The sequence below is a fragment of the Hordeum vulgare genome, chromosome 2H (assembly GCF_904849725.1).
Source record: "Hordeum vulgare subsp. vulgare chromosome 2H, MorexV3_pseudomolecules_assembly, whole genome shotgun sequence".
Taxonomy (NCBI): Eukaryota; Viridiplantae; Streptophyta; class Magnoliopsida; order Poales; family Poaceae; genus Hordeum; species Hordeum vulgare.
The window spans coordinates 56,554,926-56,575,453 of NC_058519.1; the positions used below are offsets into that span (position 1 = coordinate 56,554,926).

The following is a 20,528-nucleotide window of genomic DNA, read 5'->3' on the forward strand; positions in this document are numbered from 1 at the left end:
ATATACTACATGTCGCGATCCGACTTACGGATTAAAAGATACGGACATTCTAATATATCTATGTTCTGGAATTAATATAAATTACTAAATTACTAAATTTCTTACGGGCCGGACAGGGGGCGCAACCTAACTAACAAGTGCTTAGGCGGTGGATAGAGGCACGGGGGAAAAGGAGGCTCACCTTGGTGGGTCGGCCTGGTAGAGCGAGGAGGAGGCCTCGGCCTAGGGGAGATGCCGGTGCTGAGCCGCTGGGGCACCCTGGACTGGGCCGGCTGCAGCAGTCCACGGGGCCCAGCCGAGCGGTTGGTGGCGCCTCTAGTGGGCGTCGTTCTCCTCGTCGTGCCCGAGGGCACGACCCTGGCGGTAGCCGCCGACGAGCACGAGGGGAGGCAGGAGCTTCACACCGGCAGAGGAGGCCCAGGGATGGCGGGACCGGCGGGAGAAGTTGGATTCGGCGCGGGGAGTCTCCGGGCGGCCGGCGACGAGGACCCCGGCAGGAGCTCGTGAGGGGCTAATTCCGGGAGGCGTTCCCGGTGATGCTGCAGGGGCCGGGAGGTGCCGAAGGCGGCCGGAGGGAGGAGGAAGCGCAGCCCTCGGCCGGCGGAGCGACGAGGAGCTCGCTGTTGCAGGGTCGCCGACCCGGAAGGAGGCGGCGGCCGATGGGGTAGGCGCGGGCACGGGAGCAGGGAGCTCGGCCCAACGGCGGCGGCGGCCAGATGGGCCCGAGAGGGCCCGATCCAGGCCCGGGCGGGCGTGGAGCGCGGTGGGAGAGGCTGAGGCGGCTGCGTGGAGAGGAGGAGAGGTGGGGCGGCGCGGATCTCGAGGTGGGACCAGGGTTAGCTAGAGTAGGCAGGTTTTGGGGTCTATTTATAGGAAATGGAGCTAGGTTTATCCGAATCGGGATCCGATTTCGACCACAGGTTCGTGAACGGATGGCCACAGACGTGAGAATGGATACGTGGTTGTGTAGAGTGGTTAGGCGGAGGTGAGAGGGAAATAGCGCGGTGCGACAACACGGTATTTAAAACCCCGAAAACATCTGACGAATAACCGAAGACGGTGCCACTAGGGTCGACATGCGGCCTAGCTATATCTAATCACGACCGCATGCCAAGTTTCACCTCGATCAGATAAAGTTTTACGCACACTTTTAAAACAGGGTTTTGACAATGCCGCGGGCGCGTGCGTGTGCGGTCGGGCTCAGAACGGACAACGAAGCGAACCGGCAACTAACCACGGATGCAAGTTTGAAAACTGGCGGCAACGGAGATGCCGATGCAAAGCAGATGATGCGAATGATGCTATGATGATGCGACAAAAGAAAATAGACACACGACGAAAATGGAATAGAGGGGGAATCTTCTGGAACGTCGGCATCGGGCTGTCACAGGAAGGTCGTGCTTCTTTGTTCCACCGACGTGCGGGCTAGGGGAGGACATGCGCGCGTTCCATCCATCCGCGCGTTGTCCATTTCACCTTAAAACCGGACCAAGTTTGGGCCCGGAATGGATCAAAAGCGGACAGAAAACAAACAAATATTCGTTTGCGCCCTCGCGTTGGGCCGTGTGGGGTGTTCGTTTTGCTCCAAACGGACGCGGGCACACATGCTAAGGTCGCGTTGTGGAGTTGGCCTAAGCGTGCGTGCATGGCAATGCCTTGTTTATGCGCGTGAACGTATTGAAATTTGAAGGACTAGTTAGCATGTACGTGCAACGCACGACTAACTGAATAATTTATAAATTGCTTTTAATATTAAATTTTTAGTATATATATATATATAGCTGCAAAAATATTGAAACACACACAATATACACATTACTTGCACTCCGTTGAAAAATTGAAAACAAATGTATTCACTGGAATAATGGAAAAAATGTTTGGAGTAACATAAGACAAGGAGAAACATTGGGCTCACTTAAAGATTGCAGCAAGCTGGAATGAATCCTAACTTCTTCACTTGATGCATCATATCTAGCTTCGATATCTGAAAAAGGCTTAAAATACACATAATCTGGCATTAGAACATGACACAACTTGGTATTTCAAAGGAAATATATACAACCTGAGATCTTTTGGCACTTGCATATAAAGGTTGAGGTATCACCTGCAGAAACTCCAAAAAAATCAAACAGAAATCCGTTGTGAGTAACTGCAAATCACAAAAATATCAATAGTCCCAACATATATAACCAGTGAACAGAAACGGTAGTGTAAAATCATAATAATAGATAGGTCCTTTGCTGAGCACAAATCATAATAATCGGTTGACGTGAAATTAATGCTTCTAGAGCTACCTCACAGGTGAAGAATTGTGGCTTATTAATGTGGTTTGCCGGTCTTGTGACATTCTCAGCTTTTGCTATAGTGAGCATTGTAATTAAGCTACAGTGATGACCATGATCAGCAACAAATCATTTTGCCAAATTGGATATGATCAAGTTGAAATTCATATCTCTTTTCAAATTCCACGTAAAAAGTCACTTGAATTATATGGAAATAAAATAATTCCCCAAATAGCATCGGAAAAATGCAGCACAATTGTGGAATAATCCAAAACAATTATTATTAAGGAAAACAACATCACCCTCCATGTTGGTGTGGACCCCACCATTAAAACAGAGTCATTTTTGCATTTAAAAGTGCTATTAAATTTCATGGAAAAATCCAAACATATTCCAATGGACCCAATTATTTTTATGGTCATTCAAAATACTGTAAGATATGTGTTGGACCATGTCACACATTTTTGCTATAGGAAATAGTTGCTGGAATTAAATAAAGCAGAAAATAATAAAAGAAAGCAGAAACAAAAAAACAAGAAAAAATAAAAAGAAGAAAGCTACTGGGCACTTAGGCCCAGCTGCTACAGGCTGGCCCGGCCCAGCTAGGTTGGCCTTTCTCCCACCTCCCGACAAAGGCACGGGAGGCCATGGCGCCATAGCCGTCCGCGCGCGGATGCCCTCGCTGGCGAGCATCCCACGGCTCCCCGATGCGGATAATGCCACCCTGAGCCTCCTTTTCGCCTCGCCTCGCGCCCCCAAGGAGCTCCTCTCCTCTCTTGCCCCCTTCCCCATGTCCGGTCGAACGCCGCCATGGCCATGCTGCGCTGAGCTCGCGGCCATCGCCCGCCTCGCTCCTCTCCGTCGAGCCCAGACGCTCCACGACATCCTCCTCGACCCCCTCGAGCTCTAGATCAAACCGGAGCACGACGCAGCTTCGCCCCGTTCCTCTTCTTCAACCTCGGACCCGAGAGCTCACCGTCGTCGATCTCTTCTCTCCAAGCTCCTCCGACTGCACCGGGCCTTCCCATCGACGCTGGTGAGCTCCTCTCGCCGCTCCTTCGCCTCTGTGCGCTTCCGTAGCGGTGGCATGTGGCGGCGGCGAGGAGGAGAGAGAGGAGGGAGATGGAAGTGGGGAGCGGGCGCCACCGCGCCGCGAGCTCGAGCTCCTTCGCTGCTGGCTGTCCCACGCTCGAGGGAGGGGTGAGATCTGGGACGTGCGATAGTTTGTTAGAAAAAGTTAGCGTTAATTTTGGAGTGGGATTACGTGCTGCAGGATGGGTGGTGGAGGTGGAGCACGATTAGTCATGGGAATTTACTAAATGCACACATAGATGTATTAGGTAAATGCTAGCTGTTGAATTAGGATTTATGGGACTAATTATGTAGTGTTGATTGCGTTGTGTATTTTGTTGTACTAATTACTGGATGCACGTAAGAAAGTTCTCGTTTGATTATTTAATAGTAGTAGTGATTATTTAATAGTAGTAGTATAGATACGTCTTACGTGCATGGATGCGCCGTGCTTAAATTTGTAGATCACCATGGAAGTCTGCATTTACATGCAGCAGCGAGTTTTTGTAGTGCTAGTAGTATTGCTGTACTAATCATCTCAGGAAGTTGCACTGATTGCACTCTTGGAATGATCTGGGCCGGTTTACCTTTCTCCTCCAAAGCCGTGTCTACTGAGTACTGACACTGTGTGTGACACATGCACGCACGCACACTCTGCCGAAAGAGCAGCCTACAAATTAGAGCCGTGTGCAGGGGCAGCTAGTTAGTTAGCCTGGCAAGGGCAATCAATTCTGGCCGAAGCAGGCCGTCTGTGTACAGAAGGAAGGCTTTACTACATGGCAGCAGAATCAGATAGCCACTAATGACTCCATAAAGCACCAAGAACAGTCCTAGGTTCCTAAATAGCAGGACAATTACCAGACATCGGATAAGCATGCATCACTGTCAGAACGGAAATAACCAGCGAAACATACGCGGGTTACGTTTCTCCCTCGTGGGGAGACAGACACCAGGGACACGGCGCGTGCGTCTGCTGAAATGGCGTCGCCGCTTTGCTTGCACAGTCGCAATGGCCGGACGGGTGGACGCCAAGTCAACACGGCACTGGCCACGAGGATCGGGTCGCCGTGCAGGCATGGAACGTGCACGTGTCGCCGGAGACGCAGCATGCATGTGCCGCACGGGCACGGCGGACGAGCAGGAGCACGCTGTGCCTTGGATCAGCCCGTACGTGCGTGCGTCATGGGGTGGCAGGCACATATATCGCTGCGCGCAAGTACCCGTACGCTCAGGCCTCTCGGGCCCTCCGTGGTGTAGAGGAAAACCAAAGGCAAAATGGAAAAATTTGGTAAAAAAAACAAAACTAACACACAAAATGAACGGTTTGAAAAAAATAAATCGGTCTGATCATTTTTTGACGTTTTTATCCTAGACGACACAATACGCTGTGTGATGCCCGATACTATGTTGGGTGACGCCTAAAACATAGGCATCACACTGCACAGTGTGACGCCTAAGATAAAGACGCCACACAGTATAGTGTGACGCGTGACTGTCGGAGCCACACTAAAAGTCAGCTGCGTCAATTTTTTTCAAACGCGATTCAGTTTCGGCGGATCAAATTTGCCAATTTTGCCAAAAGGGCGTCGAGCCATCGGCCTCGGCGGTGGTACATCACGCATTTACGACGAAAGCCGACCGATCAGGCGACGATCCTGGCGTCGGGGCGGCCCCGTTGCCGCCGGGCGGCGCGTTCCTACGTGACACCGTGTGGCAGGGTCGACCGACCGACGACTGCATCACGGGCCACCCGCGGCAGCGGCAGCGATTGTGTGAGCGTGATTACCCCCTTCGCCGCCCGTCGCGTTCGTGTCCCGAAGTAACCGGGGCAGCGAGGAAGGCCACGGGCTCCCTGCCGTGAGCCCGTGACCTTTATTACGAACGTCGATTCACAATGCCGACGGGCACGTCCTCGTCTGCCCTGTCGCCCCTCGTTAGTAATAGGTTTCTTCCCTCAGAAGCTCTGCCTTCCTCCTCCTCGTCGTCTTCTTCTTCTAACCGCGACACTGACCTTGGTTGGCAGAACAGATCAAGAGATCGACCTAAACACTTGACCCGGTTGGTGAGCGGCTGTGGCTGTGGCTGGCGAAACACGCCTGCCGCAAGCGACCCCTGGATTTTGACAAAGTGAGAGCGAGAACGGGTGCAGCTATATAAGTCTACAGCGACCTGAATTTGGCAAAGTGATAGTGAGCGCGCAGTGTGAAGGATCTCTGCGTCTTTTGTGGAGATTGGATTTGGACAGAGAAATGGGCCAATCATCCATGACTGGTATTTTTTTTTTGCCTCGTGGACTGGTCCTGGCCTTTTCTGGGTGGTGGGCTCTGTCTTGACTTTTCAAGGCAGTGGGGCTCTGTCCTGTTGCTTTACGAAGGGGCCCAAACTGATTCAGATACATGGCCCAGATGTACAGTTGGAAGCCAGCTGGCTTCAGCTTGCAACACAACAAGCCAACAGAAGTACTTATAATCTAAAAACACCATAAGTACGCATAATAACATGAGAAATATGAGGATAAATGGATAACTAGCATATTTGAATGCAGAAAGGATTAACACCAACACAAGAAACCATGAGTGCAAATCACAGCTCCCTGTAAAGTGTAAAACCCAACGATCTGACTAGGTATGTGACCGACGGCAAGGCAGTGGGGCAGCACAAGACAATTAGACAACGGCCTTTGCAATCTTATAAAACAAGATACTACATCTGACTGCTGCAAACATAGTCCACAGCCAGACTTTCAGGACATATGACACTAACAGGTGATTGCAGACACAGATCTTTTGACCTGTTTGGATTGCTTACCACATGTGATTGCAGACACAGATGATAGTTAACTCTTGGCTCAATACATCCTAATGCCCCGCATACTAGAATATCAACATCTTAAGTGACACAGACTGGAAGGAATGGTGGCGAAAAAAAGACAAGAACGGGGTGGCATGTCATCCATCGCGCACGGAGATTATGAAGTCTGCTTAGGACACAGTAACACCATCGAGCTCTGCTTGAGCTACTGCTGCACCGATTGCATCGATCACCTCCATCTTTCCAAGGGTCACTGCCTCATCCATAGGGGTTTTCTCATGGCTGCACAATACCATTTCATGCCTTTTATAACACATACACCACTAAGAAGAAGATCTAATACATCCTGCAGAATGCATTTTGCAATTAAACTGCCACTGTTCTTGTGCAGTCATTTACATTTTAACATACCTGTTCAGTGCACTTACCATAGCCCCAGCACATATCAAAGCCTTGATTACCTGGTAGGTTGTTTTTTATAAGCATTGGTGTCATTATGTACTCAGATCGGTGATTGAAAACCTTTATTAGAAAAGTGAGGCAACTAGATTACCTCTATATGTCCATTGAGGCATGCCCAGTGAAGAGGCGTGTTCTTCTCCAAGTTTGTAGAGTTAACATTCTGTAGTCCAATTGTACAGTCATAAAACAATGGTCATCACTATAACACGGAATTCTTATGAAATACGCAAGTTCAGTTTAAATCCGTAAGATAACTTCATCTGCCCAGAGGAACAAAGTTCAAACAGAAGTACTGGAATATATTTTATCTGGTACAATATGTTGGAACAAGTCGTCAGCCACGTCTACAGCTCCAGGCCTCCACCCGATCGATCGCTTCCTGCATCATGCAAGCGGTCACAACGTTCGAAGCCCATGCTCCCGTCCGTGTAGTGGATTCTGTTGGACAACCTAGCTTTGCCGTTGTGTGCTTCGGCATGTATATATGTAACACCGAGCTCTGAATACAATCTACGGTGAATTATATTCTCCAATGTGGTATCAGCTCGAGTTCCCTCCCATAACCTCACCATGTGTTCCGCGTCGCTAACCACTGTTTTCCCGCCCTTCAGCGGTGTTCCGACTCCTTCCACTTCACTCTCCACCACTCCAGCTCCTGTCGGCTCCGCCCCACCAGCCACGGTGCCCTACTACCTCATCACCCTGCCGATCAATCAACGTGCTCCACTCATGCCCGGTGCCTCATTCTCCAGCCTGCCTCCAAGCACCAGCTGAACATCGGGCACTTCCTCGACTTCAAGCTGGATCTCGCGGCCAACAATTTCTCCAAATGGCAGCAGAGGTGTCCTCTCTCTATGTATGAGGCCGAGGGCCACATTCATCGAGCCCCGGGAACAGGATGGCGCATGGCGCCACACCGACATCACCATCCTCCTCTGGATATACGGCTATCTCCGACGACCTCTATAATGTCATCAAGTCGTCGGACAACACCGCCCTTCGCGCTCGGACCCAGCTGAACTCCTTCTATGACAACCAACCTGGTAGCATGAACCATCACGGCGCTGGGTCCGCAACACCATCCAAGGCGATCTGCGCATTGGCGAATACTACCTCCAGCTCAATGCGATGGCTGACCCCCTCGATAAAGTCGATGACCGACCACTCGTTGACAGATGATCCGTGGCCTCTCGTCCCGCTTCCATATTATGGCCTCCGTCCTGCCAATGTAGGCCCATATCCCCCACCTTCATCCAGGCGTGCTCGCATCCCCTGCTAGAGGAGATCGCACCTCTGCGCTCGTCATTGGCATTTGCGGCAACTCTTGCGGCGCCTCTGTTGACCGAGCCCCTCCAAGCAATCATGGTTGGTCCAACGACAACTGCACCGTGGCCAAGGCAATGGGGGCCGTCCCCAGCGAAATCAACAAGGAGGTCAGATGCCCTGGATCGGCTACTTTGCTCCCTAGAGTGCTCCCTTCCCGCCACCTGGTCCCCACCGAACGCCGCCGCCATCCTCAGCAACGCCCCGACACCCATGCTCAAGCATACCCAATCTTCGACCCTGGCCCACAATTGATGCCATACGCACCTCCCCAGCCGCTGTCTACACCAGTGTGAGACCAAGCCAACATGTTGAACGCCAGCAACCTCTCTCTCCAGCAGCCGGGGGACGGCAATTGGTACCTCAACACCGGAGCCTCGTCTGACATCTCGGGAAACACAAGTAACCTCAACAAAATTTATGATGTTTCAATGGAGCATGTTCCTAACATTGTTGTCAACATTAGATCATCTCTTCATGTCTCTTATCTCGACCACACCCATCTTCCACCCCACCCTTCCACCTTAATCATATTTTAGTTTCTTCTTTATTAAGAATTTAATTTCCATATGCAAGGTTACTATGATAATTCTTGTTTCGTTGAATTTGATCCCGCTGTTTTTCTGCAAAGGACCTAGCCATCTGGACGCTGCTCATGAGATCCAATGGCTCGGCCCGCTATACTCGTCCTTCGACTCTTGTCGTTGTATGGGAACAATGGTGAGAGCATTGGCGTTGGAGCCGAAGAACGGGTATATCGGGCTGGAAATATTCAATCTCATGAGCAGCGTCCAGCTGGCTAGGTCCTTCGCAAAAAAACAAGCGGACTCAAATTCAATGGAATAAGAAGTATCATATGTAAACTTGTGTACAAAAATTAAATGCTTAACAAGGTTAGAAGAAACTAAGACATGGTTAAGGTGGAAGGGGGGTCAAAGATGGGCGTAGCCAACATGAGAGTCAGGGAAAGAGGATCTGTTGGCGACCATGATGTGAGGAAGATGCTGCACTGAAACATCATAAATTTTGGTGAGGTTACCTATGTTCCCGAAGATGTGAGACGAGGTGTCGGTGTCGAGGTACCAATAGGCGGCGCCGGGTTGCTAGAGCAAGAGGTTACTCATGGAGGCGTTTAACATGTTAGCTTGATGTAGATGTTGGCCGGGGAGGTGCGTACGGTGTAGGTTGGGGCCCAAGTCAAAGACCGGGTACGCTTAAGCAGGGCCGCCAAGGCATGTCCCGAGGGAGCCGCGGCGTTAGGTGGGAACAGAGAGCACGACCAGTTGGCGGGAAGGGAGCAGCCTGAGGAGCAAAGTACCCCATCCAGGGTGTCTGACCATCTTGCTGCAGTTACATGGGACGGCCGCCATCGCCTAGACCACGTCCCCAACCACGGCGCGGTCGTTGGAACCGCCGCTACCGAAGCTGTTGGACTGACCACAATCGCCCGGAGGGCCAAGAGGATCCTCGATCAGTAGAGGCACCACTAGAGGAGCCGACACCGTTGGAGTTGTTGCCGTTGCAGCAGATGCCAATGACGAGCACGGAGGTGCTCTCGGTGCGGTCACGGGCATCGAGGGTGATCTCCTCCAACAAGAGGTTGCAGATCATTTAGAGAGTCAACGTGCGATCTGTCATCGGATCGTCGACTACACCGAGGGCGTCGGCCAAGGCCTTGAGTCGGGTGTCAGTATTTGTCGATGTGCAGATCACCTTGGGTGGTGTTGCGGAACTGGGTGCCGAGATGGATCACGCGACCAGGTTGGTTGTCGTAGAAGGAGTTCAATTGGCTCCAGGTGCGGAAGGCGATGTTATCTGGCAACTTGATGACATCATCGAGGTCGTCGGAGATGGAGTCGTATATCTAGAGGACGACAGTGACGTCCACATGGCGCGATGCGACATCCTACTCCAAAGGCTCATGGTAGCGGTCAACGTGGTCGTCCGCCTCGTACATAGAGAAAGAATCCAAATCATAACCTGCTTGATCGCGAACCCGACTACACCCGCCAGTTGCTCCTCCAATCGTGCACCTCCCATGCAAGATTCTCCTACTCCCGCCCCGCAGACCCCACCCATAGGCAATACGCCTGCATCCCCCTCCCCTTCCGCCACACGGTTCTACGCGGCGTCCCCCTGCAGCTAACACACCGCAACCCCACACGAGCCTCGTTGCATTTTCCCTACCTCTAGCGACATGCCGTGTGTCCCCCTTACCCCTCCCAAAGCCACCCCCTTTTCTCCACAAAATAGTCATAGCATGTGCACCCACAGAAAATCAGTTTTTTCCTTTCCTAAAGGGCCATTTGGCATCGCCACAACGTCTCACTCCCATACCCAGTCCTACCGGTCCGCCCTTAAGGATCCAAACTGGTATGCTACCATGCGTGGGGAATATAATGCATTATTACAGAATAATACATGGTGTTTGGTGCCTCCGCTTACACGTGTGAATGTTGTGAGCGCCAAGTGGATTTACTGGCACTAGTTCAACTCTGACAGCTCCCTTGCTTGTAGAAAAGTGTGTTGGGTTCTTCGTGGTTTCACACAACACAAGGGCGTGGACTGCTTTGAGACCTTTGGCCCCATCGTTAAGTCGTCCACGGTTCGGGTCGCCCTCAGCCTCGTAAGCACCAGCTCATGGCCAATCCATCAGCTCGACGTGAAAAATGTGTTTCTTCATGGGGTTCTCGACGAGATCGTCTATAGCGCCCAACCCGCCAGCTTCATCGACACGAACCACCTGTCTGCAAACTCCAGCGCCACCACTACGGCCTCAAGCAGACACCTCGAGCGTGGTTTGCTCACTTCACCACGCATCTCCTCATGCTCGGCTTCACCGCCTCTAGGAGCGACAACTCGCTCTTCAGCCTCCATCATGACTCGTCCACCGCCTATCTTCTGCTATACGTGGATGGCATAATCCTAATGACAAGATCCTTTAGCCTACCGCACTCCGTCATCGCGTCGCTCCATCCCGAATTAGCCATGACTGACCTCAGCGACCTACACCACTTCCTTGGCGTGAACGCCCAACGCTTGGGTGCCAGCCAATTTCTCTCACAGCATTAGAGTGCGCTTGAGATATTGGGTCACGCCGGCATGCTCAACTATCGGCCCATATCAACCCCTCTCGACACCCGCGCGAAACTCTCCTCCACCGACGACAAGCTTGTCACTGATGGTTCCACTACCGCAGCCTCGCCGGTGCATTGCAGTATCCGACAGTCATGCGCCCCGACATCGCTCATGCCGTCCAACAAGCTTGCCTCTTTATGCATGATCCCCGTGAGCCGCATCTTCAGCTTGTCAAAATGGATCCGACGCTATGTGCAAAGTACGACTCATCTTGGTCTTCGCATCCACAACGCCGCTTCATCCCATGACCTAGTGGCTAACTCTGCCAAGGATTGGGCCGATTGCTCGGACACGAGGCCCTCCACCTATGGCTTCTGTATGTATGTTCATCGAACCAAACATGGTGTCCTAGTCCTGTAAGGGCGAGAACATTGTGGCAGGTTCTAGTGTAGAAGCAAAATCTTGCTGGCTCCATCAACGTCTCACCGAGCTCCATCAAGCCACCCTTGTGTTCCACGACAATGTCAACGCAATGTACCTCTCCTGGTTCAACACCAACGCACTAAGCATGTCAAGATCAACATACCTTGTTCGCCAACGTGTCAGCATGTACTAACTTCTTCCTAATTCGCGGGCATCTTCACAAAAGGCTTACCGAGGACCGTCTTCAACGACTTACGTTCTTTCATATCCCATTTTGACTGCGCAATGGGGGAGGGGACAAGTCAGCTGCCACGTCTACAGCACCACCCGAGCGTCCGCTTCCGGTGTCACGCACGAAGCATGCGCTCATGTTTGTATTGTGGATTCTGTTGTAACAACCTAGCTGCCGTTGTGTGCTTCGGCGTGCATATATTTAACACTGAACTGTGAATAGAAACTACGGTGAAATCTACTCTGCAACTCAATAATATAAACAGACATAAAAGAGCAGTAGCTTTCTTACCGCACCATTTTGAATCAAGTACTCCACCACAGCAAGATGCCCATTGGCAGAAGCCATATGAAGAGCTGACAGTGATGAGGAAATGGTCAGGTACCTCACTAATTAGTCTAGGAGATCAATCTAAAATGAAAGCAGTCTACAAGAATGTTTGGTTGAATTATCAAAGTTAGTCACTGAACTTCGAATTAATTTGAAAGGGCTCGGTTTTCAGAGAATTTATATAGTTAAGTTATGGTGTGCAGCTTGCACATGGTGGCTTAATAAGAACAACATGGAAAATATATGACAGTACTTCATTTGTAAGAAACTTACAAGAGAAATTAAAAGACTATATGGCACGCAGATTCATTAAACATCGGGCTTCTGTTGAACCACTCAAATTCAAGCCAAAGACACCATATAATCTACCAATATAAGAGTATACTATTGTGTTCAGAACTTCGTATGGCACGCAGCGTGATATATACGGAGGGAGTACATGACAGCTTCTACACCACACTGACATAATAACATAAGAAAAGCATCTGAACAGAAAACTAAGAGCAACCGAGACAGTAAAACTTGAACAAGGGGAATCGAACCAACCCGTCCGGCCTTGCGAATCTGCGGAGTCCAGGGGAACACCGGCGGAGAAGAGGGCGACGACGTCTTCCAGCTCGTCGTACCTCGCGGACTGGCAGAGCAGCACAATCAAGACACACCACTCCCGTCAGTTAATCGCACAAACAGTACACCCCGATGACGAAAAAAATAGAGAGTACGAACAAGGGAAGTAGAACCCGGGGAGATGAGGTGGTGTGCGGGGAGGTTTGGGGCTTACGTCGATAAGATCCTGGGCCTGCTCGGCGGTGGCGGCGGGGGTTGGCTGCGCAGATTCGACGCCCATCGCTGAGCACGAGAGCAAGCTAGGTCGGCTGGGAGGAAGAGGGAAGTTGGAGTCGCGGTGCCGCCGGCTGCGCTTGATGCTGCTACGGTTTCCCTGCGTACGGCGGCGGCGGCGGGTTGCCAGGGCAACCCCTCAGCACAAGTTGGCGTGTGTGGGCTTCTTCTCGGCTTATGGGCTTTCTTCGTCAGTTATTAGTTTCTATTTTTTTGGCCCGCGCTCCTTCGGGAGCCTGCGAGGGAGCACTTTCGTGCGCAGTTACTTCAAGCTTTCTTAGGATCTATTTAGAACCACCCAGATTATATAATCCAGTTTTTTAATCTATTTTGTTTCCAAACAGGACAGCTTATGGTGTAGATTATAAAAACTAGATGAATAAATTATTAAAAACTCGTAATCTATTCTATATCAGCTAAAACTAGATGAATGGATTGCTAATGACCCATTACCCTTTTAAAGTTTGAGACAATTACATACCTACCACCGCCACCCTCCTCTTTAAAAAAACAGAGGACAGACAGGTCATTATGCAATGTAAAACCTGGATTACAGTTTATATAATCTGGCCTTCAAACATGGTCACCTAGATTATTTTTATAAACCAGATTATATAATCTATCTTCATAATCCAGATTATCATAATTTATTATGGTTCCAAACATGGCCTTAGCCATCATCACGTATCATGCTTTGAACGCTTCTTCCGAATTTTATTATTTTTATTTCTTTACAAGCCTTTTTAGGATATATTTTTCTCATTTTTGGTGTTTTGATTTTTCAACTGACTTTCTTAGCTTTTTAACAAAAATAATTAAAAAAATCACAAAAAACGAATTTTTTTGTTTTTTTTGACATGCATGGTTTTGACTTCGCGAGCCATGCCTCTCGAAAATGAAAAAAATGCATTCTTTTACGATAGGCACGGTTTTGCTTCGGTGAGAGGCACGATTTCTGTGCCTTTCGAAAAGGAAAAACACGTTTTCTATTTTTTTTTCCTCAGAGACATGGTTTTGCTTCTACGAGAGACACAATTTTGCCTATGTAAGAGGCACGTCTGTGCCTATCGGAAAGGGAAAAACAGGTTTTGTTTGCGGGCGACACGATTTCTCTTCCATGAGAGTCACGATTTTGCCTATGTTAGAGGCACGGTCGTGCCTCTAGTAAAGGAAAAAAATATGAAAAAATGTGTTTTCTATTATTTTTTGTTGCGAGAGGTACTTTTTTAATCCGTTTTTTTAAGAAAAAAAAGTTCGTCAAAACCTATCAAAATCAAATCTAGTTTTAAAGATCTCGGCGCCAAAAATCCAACGGTCAAAACGGTTCGAAATTTGGATGCATGATGTAGTAGATAAAACATTTTGAAATACGAATCTAGGAAAAAAAGGAAAACACCCAGTTATGACAAGTGGCATGCATGCAGTGCGCTACTTGTCGCAACCTGGAGGTGGGAGTGATCCCTAATTAGTGATTTCGCCTATGCGCCGCTCATTACGGTGAACTGTCAAGTGTACGAACAGGGGGTCACTCGATTGGCCCGGCCTATTTTTTTTCTTAAGAATCTAATTTTTTATATTTTTTCTGTTCCTTTTCCCTTTTCTGTTTACTTCCTTTATTTTTTTTTGGTTGGTTTTTTCTTTCCTTTTTTAATTTTCTTTTCGAATATGAAGCAAAAACATTTTCCGGTTTCGAAGAATATTTTTTGAAAATCTAGAACAATTTTTTAGTTTATGAACAACGTTTTAAAATGGCAATTTTAATAATCTGGAACATTTTTGAAGAGAAAGAACATTTTTCTAAATTTAAGAAAGAAATTGCAAAGAGAAACTTAGTTTAAAAATTCAACAATTTTCTTTATATTTCATGTTTTTTGAAAAATCGAATATTTTTTGAAAAATTTCAAATATTTTTTGAAAATCCAGAACAATTTTTGAAGTTATTTAAAAAGACAGCAAGTACTTAAAATTTGGAACAATTTTTAAAAAAGCAAAGACATTTTTTGAATTTGAAGAACAATTTTTGAAAATCCAGAATATTTCTTGAATTTATGGAAAAAGTTTGACAAACGACATTTTTCTGAAAGAAATTGTAACATTTTGAATAGCAAGATTTTTTTCAAAATTTAGGAACAATTTTCATACACAAACTTAATATAAAAATGACCAAAATTTTAATGATCAATTTTTGAAAATACCGATCATTTTCCTAAAATACCAAACTTTTTTTGAAAATCCCGAACATTTGTTAAGTTATGAATATATTTGAAAAACGAAAAGTATTTGAAATTTAAAACATCTTTTAAAAAGAAAAAACATTTTTGGAATGTGAAGGACAATTTTTGGGAATCCCAAACATTTTTTAAAAATCTAGAAAAAAATTTGAACAGAAAAAGAAAAGAAAAAATAAAAAGGAAAAAATAAAAATTTCCCAAAACGAGAAAAAACCAATTGGGAACCTCAGCAAAACCGCCTGGAGATGTCCCGCTTGAATGGACCGGCCCACTTAGAACGATCCCTCGTTCTCCCGTATGCCGAGCCTCGACTACTTGTCACAAAATGCGGCAAATAGGAGATTCCGGAGGGGCGCCGGTCCGCCAGCATGCCATTTCCTCGGCCGACAACCAACATATAGCGTCGGTTATAGCAAAAATAAATCGAATTTGCTTACAAAATACTTCCTCCTTTCTTAAGTGTAAGACATTTTAAAATTTTATTGATATAAACTATATATTAATGTATATAGACATATTTTAAAGTGTAGATTCATTTTTTTTGTTTCGTATGTAGTTTATAGTTGAAACTATAAAAAGTCTTATATTTAGAAATAAAGAAAGTATAAAACAAACCAAATTTTTCGCAAACACAAATGCTTATATGTATTCAAGGGTTGCCTAATTAAACGTACACTCTTTACAAATAAGAATTTGTGCTTAAGAAAAATTGCACCTTCATTCTACAAGGCCTTGCATAGGTCACTCCCTCCGAGCTTCTGAAAATACAGTTGTGCCTTTTTCTTTTCGAAAACAACTGGATGTGCTTTTCGGTGAAGCATATGTTGTGTTTCTCTCCGGGTAGCACATTTATGCTTCTTCCATAATCACATGTTATACCTCTTGCGAAAAAAAACAATATCTTTCACCAACAAAAAATTTCAAAACCTAGAAATCACATAGAAACCATAATGCATAAAACCCAAAAAGAACATCTAAAATCTAATAAAACAATAAGAAAAATAGATAACAAAAATCTAGAGGAAGCATCCAACATACAATATGTGACGACATCTCGACGCACCACTTGACGCGTTCTCAAACCACTAAAGTGACCCTTATATAAGCCCCACAAGGTGTCATTCTTGCTTAGTTGCTCTCTAATTACATGCAAAACATTGGAGCTATATCTCACTTCCACAAATACCCAAAGTTTCCTATGTGAAGCAAGTTTTTAAAAAACTGCTCGAGTTTTAGCTAAAGCGGTACTATGAGGTCGAGTTTTAGCTAAAGCGGTACTATGAGGTCGCATTGATTGGGTTGAAAGGCTTGAGAGGAACTCAAATGTATGCTTCCCTCGCTTCAAAGCTTTTTCATCCGTTATACAGTACCGATTCAACCCGGTTTTTGTTCGTTGTCACTTAGATCCGCACGATGCTTTTCTACGTGATCGCTATCATCTCATGCTCGCTTGTACTGATTATTATTTTTCCTTCTCTCAAGAACCATAGTGAATTGCTAGTGGTTTGTTCTGGGTTTTTGCTGCATAATATGAAAAGAAAATAAAAATGCTTGAAAGATTATTCGGACCCAGGTCCATGCAATAGTTATTAAGTCTAATAACCAACTAAGCCACCTTTTATTGTTGTCTGTTGTAGATAAGCAATGTTATTTGAATCTTTCTTATTTCTGCCATATTAGAAAAAAAAATAAAGATTGATTTGCTAACTTTGGCATGACGAGCGTGATAAATATAGTATGAATAACATGATAACTATACCATGATAATGCTGGTAACTACAGTACGAGAGAGTTAAAGTATGAGCCAGTATGGTAACTTAACACAAAAATTACCGGTGAAATGTTTGAAAAACTTTTTCCCCTTGGATGAAAGATACCATGGTGTTTAAACCTAAGATATTAGGTCTGTGATGCATAAAATTGACATATATTTACATGAAAGTTATCGGAGGAGTTATGTTTCAATGTTTTTTCCTCGAAGTCAAAGTTAACATGGTGGTTGAACGTAAGTTATGAGGTCCTCGGTGCATAAATGACCATGCTATTTTCACAGAATTTATCGGGGCATGTTTCAATAATGTTTTTTCCATGGTTAAAAGTTATCAATGTGTTGTATGTAAGTTATCGGGTGTGTGGTGCGTAAATTACCATGCTATTTGCACTAGGTTATGAGAGGATATTTATGGAACTTTTTGCCCATGATGAAAAGTTATCAATGTGTTTATATATAAGTTATGAGGTTAGTTGTACGTAAGTTATCATCTTATTTACATAGAAATTATCGGAGATATATTTCAACAACTTTTTCACCTGAATGGTAAAAAAATGGTATTTTATCTAAACTTGTGAGGAGCCAAGTAGTGGGTGAGTTGGTTAGTGTGTTAAGATTGCAATATTGAAGTCCTGAGTTCAATCCTGAACTTTAGCATGATTTTCTAGGCTATAAACTACAACTATGAAAACTACTAGCATCAAAATTTGTTTCCAACATCTTTTTGTCCTAATAATTATCAGGTCTGTGATGTGTGAGTTATGAGACTATTCAAACAAAAATTAGTCGAGAGTATTTCATCAACGTGCCTTCCTCCACCCGGTCACCAAATTTACCAAGACCGAGGTACATAAGTTATCACGTCAGCGATGTGTGGGTTACCGTGATATTCACGTAAAATTTATCGGGGTATATTTCATCACCTCTCTTCGCCAAAAGTTACCAGGATCGGGCTGCATAAGTTATCAGGTCTTCGATGTGTGAGTTACCACGCTATTCACACCAAAGTTACCGGAGGATATTTCATCAACCTCCACCCCCACGCTAAAGTTGTTAGAACCGAGTTATATAAGTTATCAGATCTGTGATATGCGAGTTACCCTCATATTCATACAAAAGTGACCGGGGAGTATCCCCTTGCTCTTCAAAATTACCATGGTGTCATCAATTCTAGATAAATTGGTAAAAAAATAGTCTACTTAAGTATGTAAAGGGTTGAACATTGTGTTAACTTTTGTGCAAAGATAGAAGAGGCGACAAGTTAAATAGCCTATTTCATTTTCATTTTGTCAAGAAAAAGGAACATAGGTGAGTTGTTGGCTAGTCGACTTACCTCATTAGGGGTGCAAGGATCGAATCCTGTTACGCGCACCAATTTTTATTTGGAAAAAAAGGACTGGACATGCTAACGTCCGGTGGACTCGACTTTAGCTTTCTCGTTTACAAATTTCCTTTTTCTACATTTCCTTTTATTTTTCTAGTTTTCCTTGTTTCATTATTTGTTTTTGTTTTTCATTTGTGTTCCCTATTTTTCTTTGTATATTTATCGTTATTCACTATGTTCAACAATTTTTTTATGGTTGTTCTTTCTACAACACATGTCCACTTTTTTCAATGTACAAATTACATTTTTTGTTTACATAAAAAAGTATGCATATTTAAGAATTTTAAGTACATGATATTTTCAGTATATGTTTTCATGTCTATTTTCCATATATCTTGTGTATTTTCTTATACGTATTTAATATTACTTTATATATGTTTAACGTTTAAAAAATGATTGCAATTTTTTTAAATGTATGTGTTTTCATATCTATATTTTTCATACTATACACCTCAATATATTTTTATATATAAGATTACTATTTTTAAAATATAATGATTTATACTTATTTCAAATATATGTTTTCATGCCTACTTTGTGTCATACACCCATTTTTCTTTGATGATGTTGTGCTCGTCCTTGGGCTTTTCCACTAGTGTCCACACTTCATCCTTTCGAAGTTATGTGGCTCTTTCTGCATGGCACTCACCCAATTTGAGTCTTCAAGTGCTTCCTCTACCTTCATAGGCTCAATGCTAGAGAAAAGATGAGTAATGCTCAGAAAAGTTAGCTAAATGAGTTTTAGAGCAACGATTCTCCCGGTCACCGAGAATTTGTTCTACGGGATGACACTTGTTCACTCTTGCTCAAATTCGTGGTAGCTTTTGCTTGTTGGTCGATGGAGCTTCCTCATCATCATATTCTTATTCGTTGTTGTTGAATGTATCATTTCCTTGAGGTGGTGGTGAAGGAGGTTGAGGAGGATCATCTTGATGGACTTGTTCTTCCTCTTCATCTTGACATGCACCGCTTGTTGAGCCCTCCATAGCATTTTGTGGTTCGCCTTGACCCGAGGTAGGAGCTTCCACTTGTGTTGTTGAAGTACTTCCCTTCACCTCCTTGGGACATATCCAATGGACAAGTCTTGAGTGGCTTCCAAAGGTTCCTTATCTCCTACATCATTTGGCAATTGTTTGACTTGCGAACAATTAGACTCATCAAACTTCACATCTCCCGTCTCTTTAACTTTTCGTATGAAGTTGTTGTAGACACGGTAAGTGTGGGAGTTTGATCCGTAACTAAGTAGGAAACCTTCATGAGATTTAGTATCATATTTAGATCGACGATGCTTATAAAGAATGTAGCACTTTGAGCAGTATACCTGAAGGTATCAAGCCTAGGGTTTGTTACGGGTGAGTATCTCGTATGCCATTTTACCGAGAAGCTTGTGTAGGTAGAGTCGGTTTGTAGCATGACAAGTTGTGGCTTCTTCCCAAAAGTGTCTTGGCGTCTTGTATTCGTCGAACATCGTTCTAGCCATCTCTATGAGAGTCCGGTTCTTCCTCTCAACAACTTCATTTTGTTGAGGTTTGTACATAGCCGAGAATTCATGTGAGATACCTTCTTCATCAAGAAAAGTATCCACATTAGTGTTCTTGAACTCCGATTCGTTGTCGCTCCGAACTTTCTTGATCTTGGCTTCAAATTAATTTTGGGCTTTGCGAGTGAAGTTCTTGAAGATCTTTTGTACCCGTGACTTGTCATCAAGAAAGAACACCCGCGTAAATATAGAAAAATCATCAACTATAACTAGACCAAGAGAATTTCCATTTAGGTTCTTGTAAGCATTGGGACCAAAGAGATCCATGTGAAGCAACTCGAGTGGTCTCCTAGTAGTCATGATGTTCTTTATGGGGTGACTTCCACCCACTTGTTTTCCTGCTTGACAAGCACTTCAAAGTCTACCTTTGTCAAAGATAACATCTTTAACACCAAGTATATTGTAACCTTTGATAAGCTTGTCTAGATTACGCATACCTACATGTCCTAGCCTTCTATGCCATAGCCAACCCTTGGAAGATTTTGCAATAAGACAAGTACGAGGTTTGGCTATTTTAGTTAAATCGACTGTGCATAGATCACCTCTACGAAAATGGGTAAATACCATGTTATGATTGTATTGACAAAACACTTGGCAGTCTACTTTAGGAAATAGCACACTGAAACCAAAGTGGGCTAGTCTAGAGACAAAAACAAGATTGTAGCCAAGGGATTCAACAAGCATGACATTTTGAATAGAACCATCATGAGATATAGACACCTTACAAAGACCAAGTACCTTACCCTTGGA

At 45.3% G+C, this 20,528-nt stretch overlaps 1 protein-coding gene across 1 annotated transcript; it reads right to left on the bottom strand.

Annotated features, from left to right (window-relative positions):
* Positions 1 to 6,019: 6,019 nt before the first annotated feature.
* On the bottom strand, positions 6,020 to 12,989 carry LOC123424921 (ankyrin repeat domain-containing protein 2A). The gene is made up of 6 exons (XM_045108605.1): positions 12,794 to 12,989; positions 12,559 to 12,646; positions 11,974 to 12,038; positions 6,718 to 6,786; positions 6,576 to 6,625; positions 6,020 to 6,446 (listed from the first exon to the last, which is right to left on the bottom strand). The coding sequence occupies exons 1-6, from the start codon at positions 12,857 to 12,859 to the stop codon at positions 6,335 to 6,337; spliced, it is 450 nt and encodes a 149-aa protein (XP_044964540.1). The 5' UTR covers positions 12,860 to 12,989; the 3' UTR covers positions 6,020 to 6,334.
* Positions 12,990 to 20,528: the final 7,539 nt, after the last annotated feature.

What these genes read in the sequence shown, in the direction of transcription:
- LOC123424921 (XM_045108605.1), bottom strand. Translation starts at nt 12,859, where the DNA reads ATGGGCGTCGAATCTGCGCAGCCAACCCCCGCCGCCACCGCCGAGCAG. An exon ending in GCCTCAATGGACATATAGAG is followed by an intron (nt 6,626 to 6,717) that starts GTAATCTAGTTG and finishes ACAACCTACCAG; the next exon opens with GTAATCAAGGCTTTGATATG. An exon ending in ATGGTAAGTGCACTGAACAG is followed by an intron (nt 6,447 to 6,575) that starts GTATGTTAAAAT and finishes GGTATTGTGCAG; the next exon opens with CCATGAGAAAACCCCTATGG.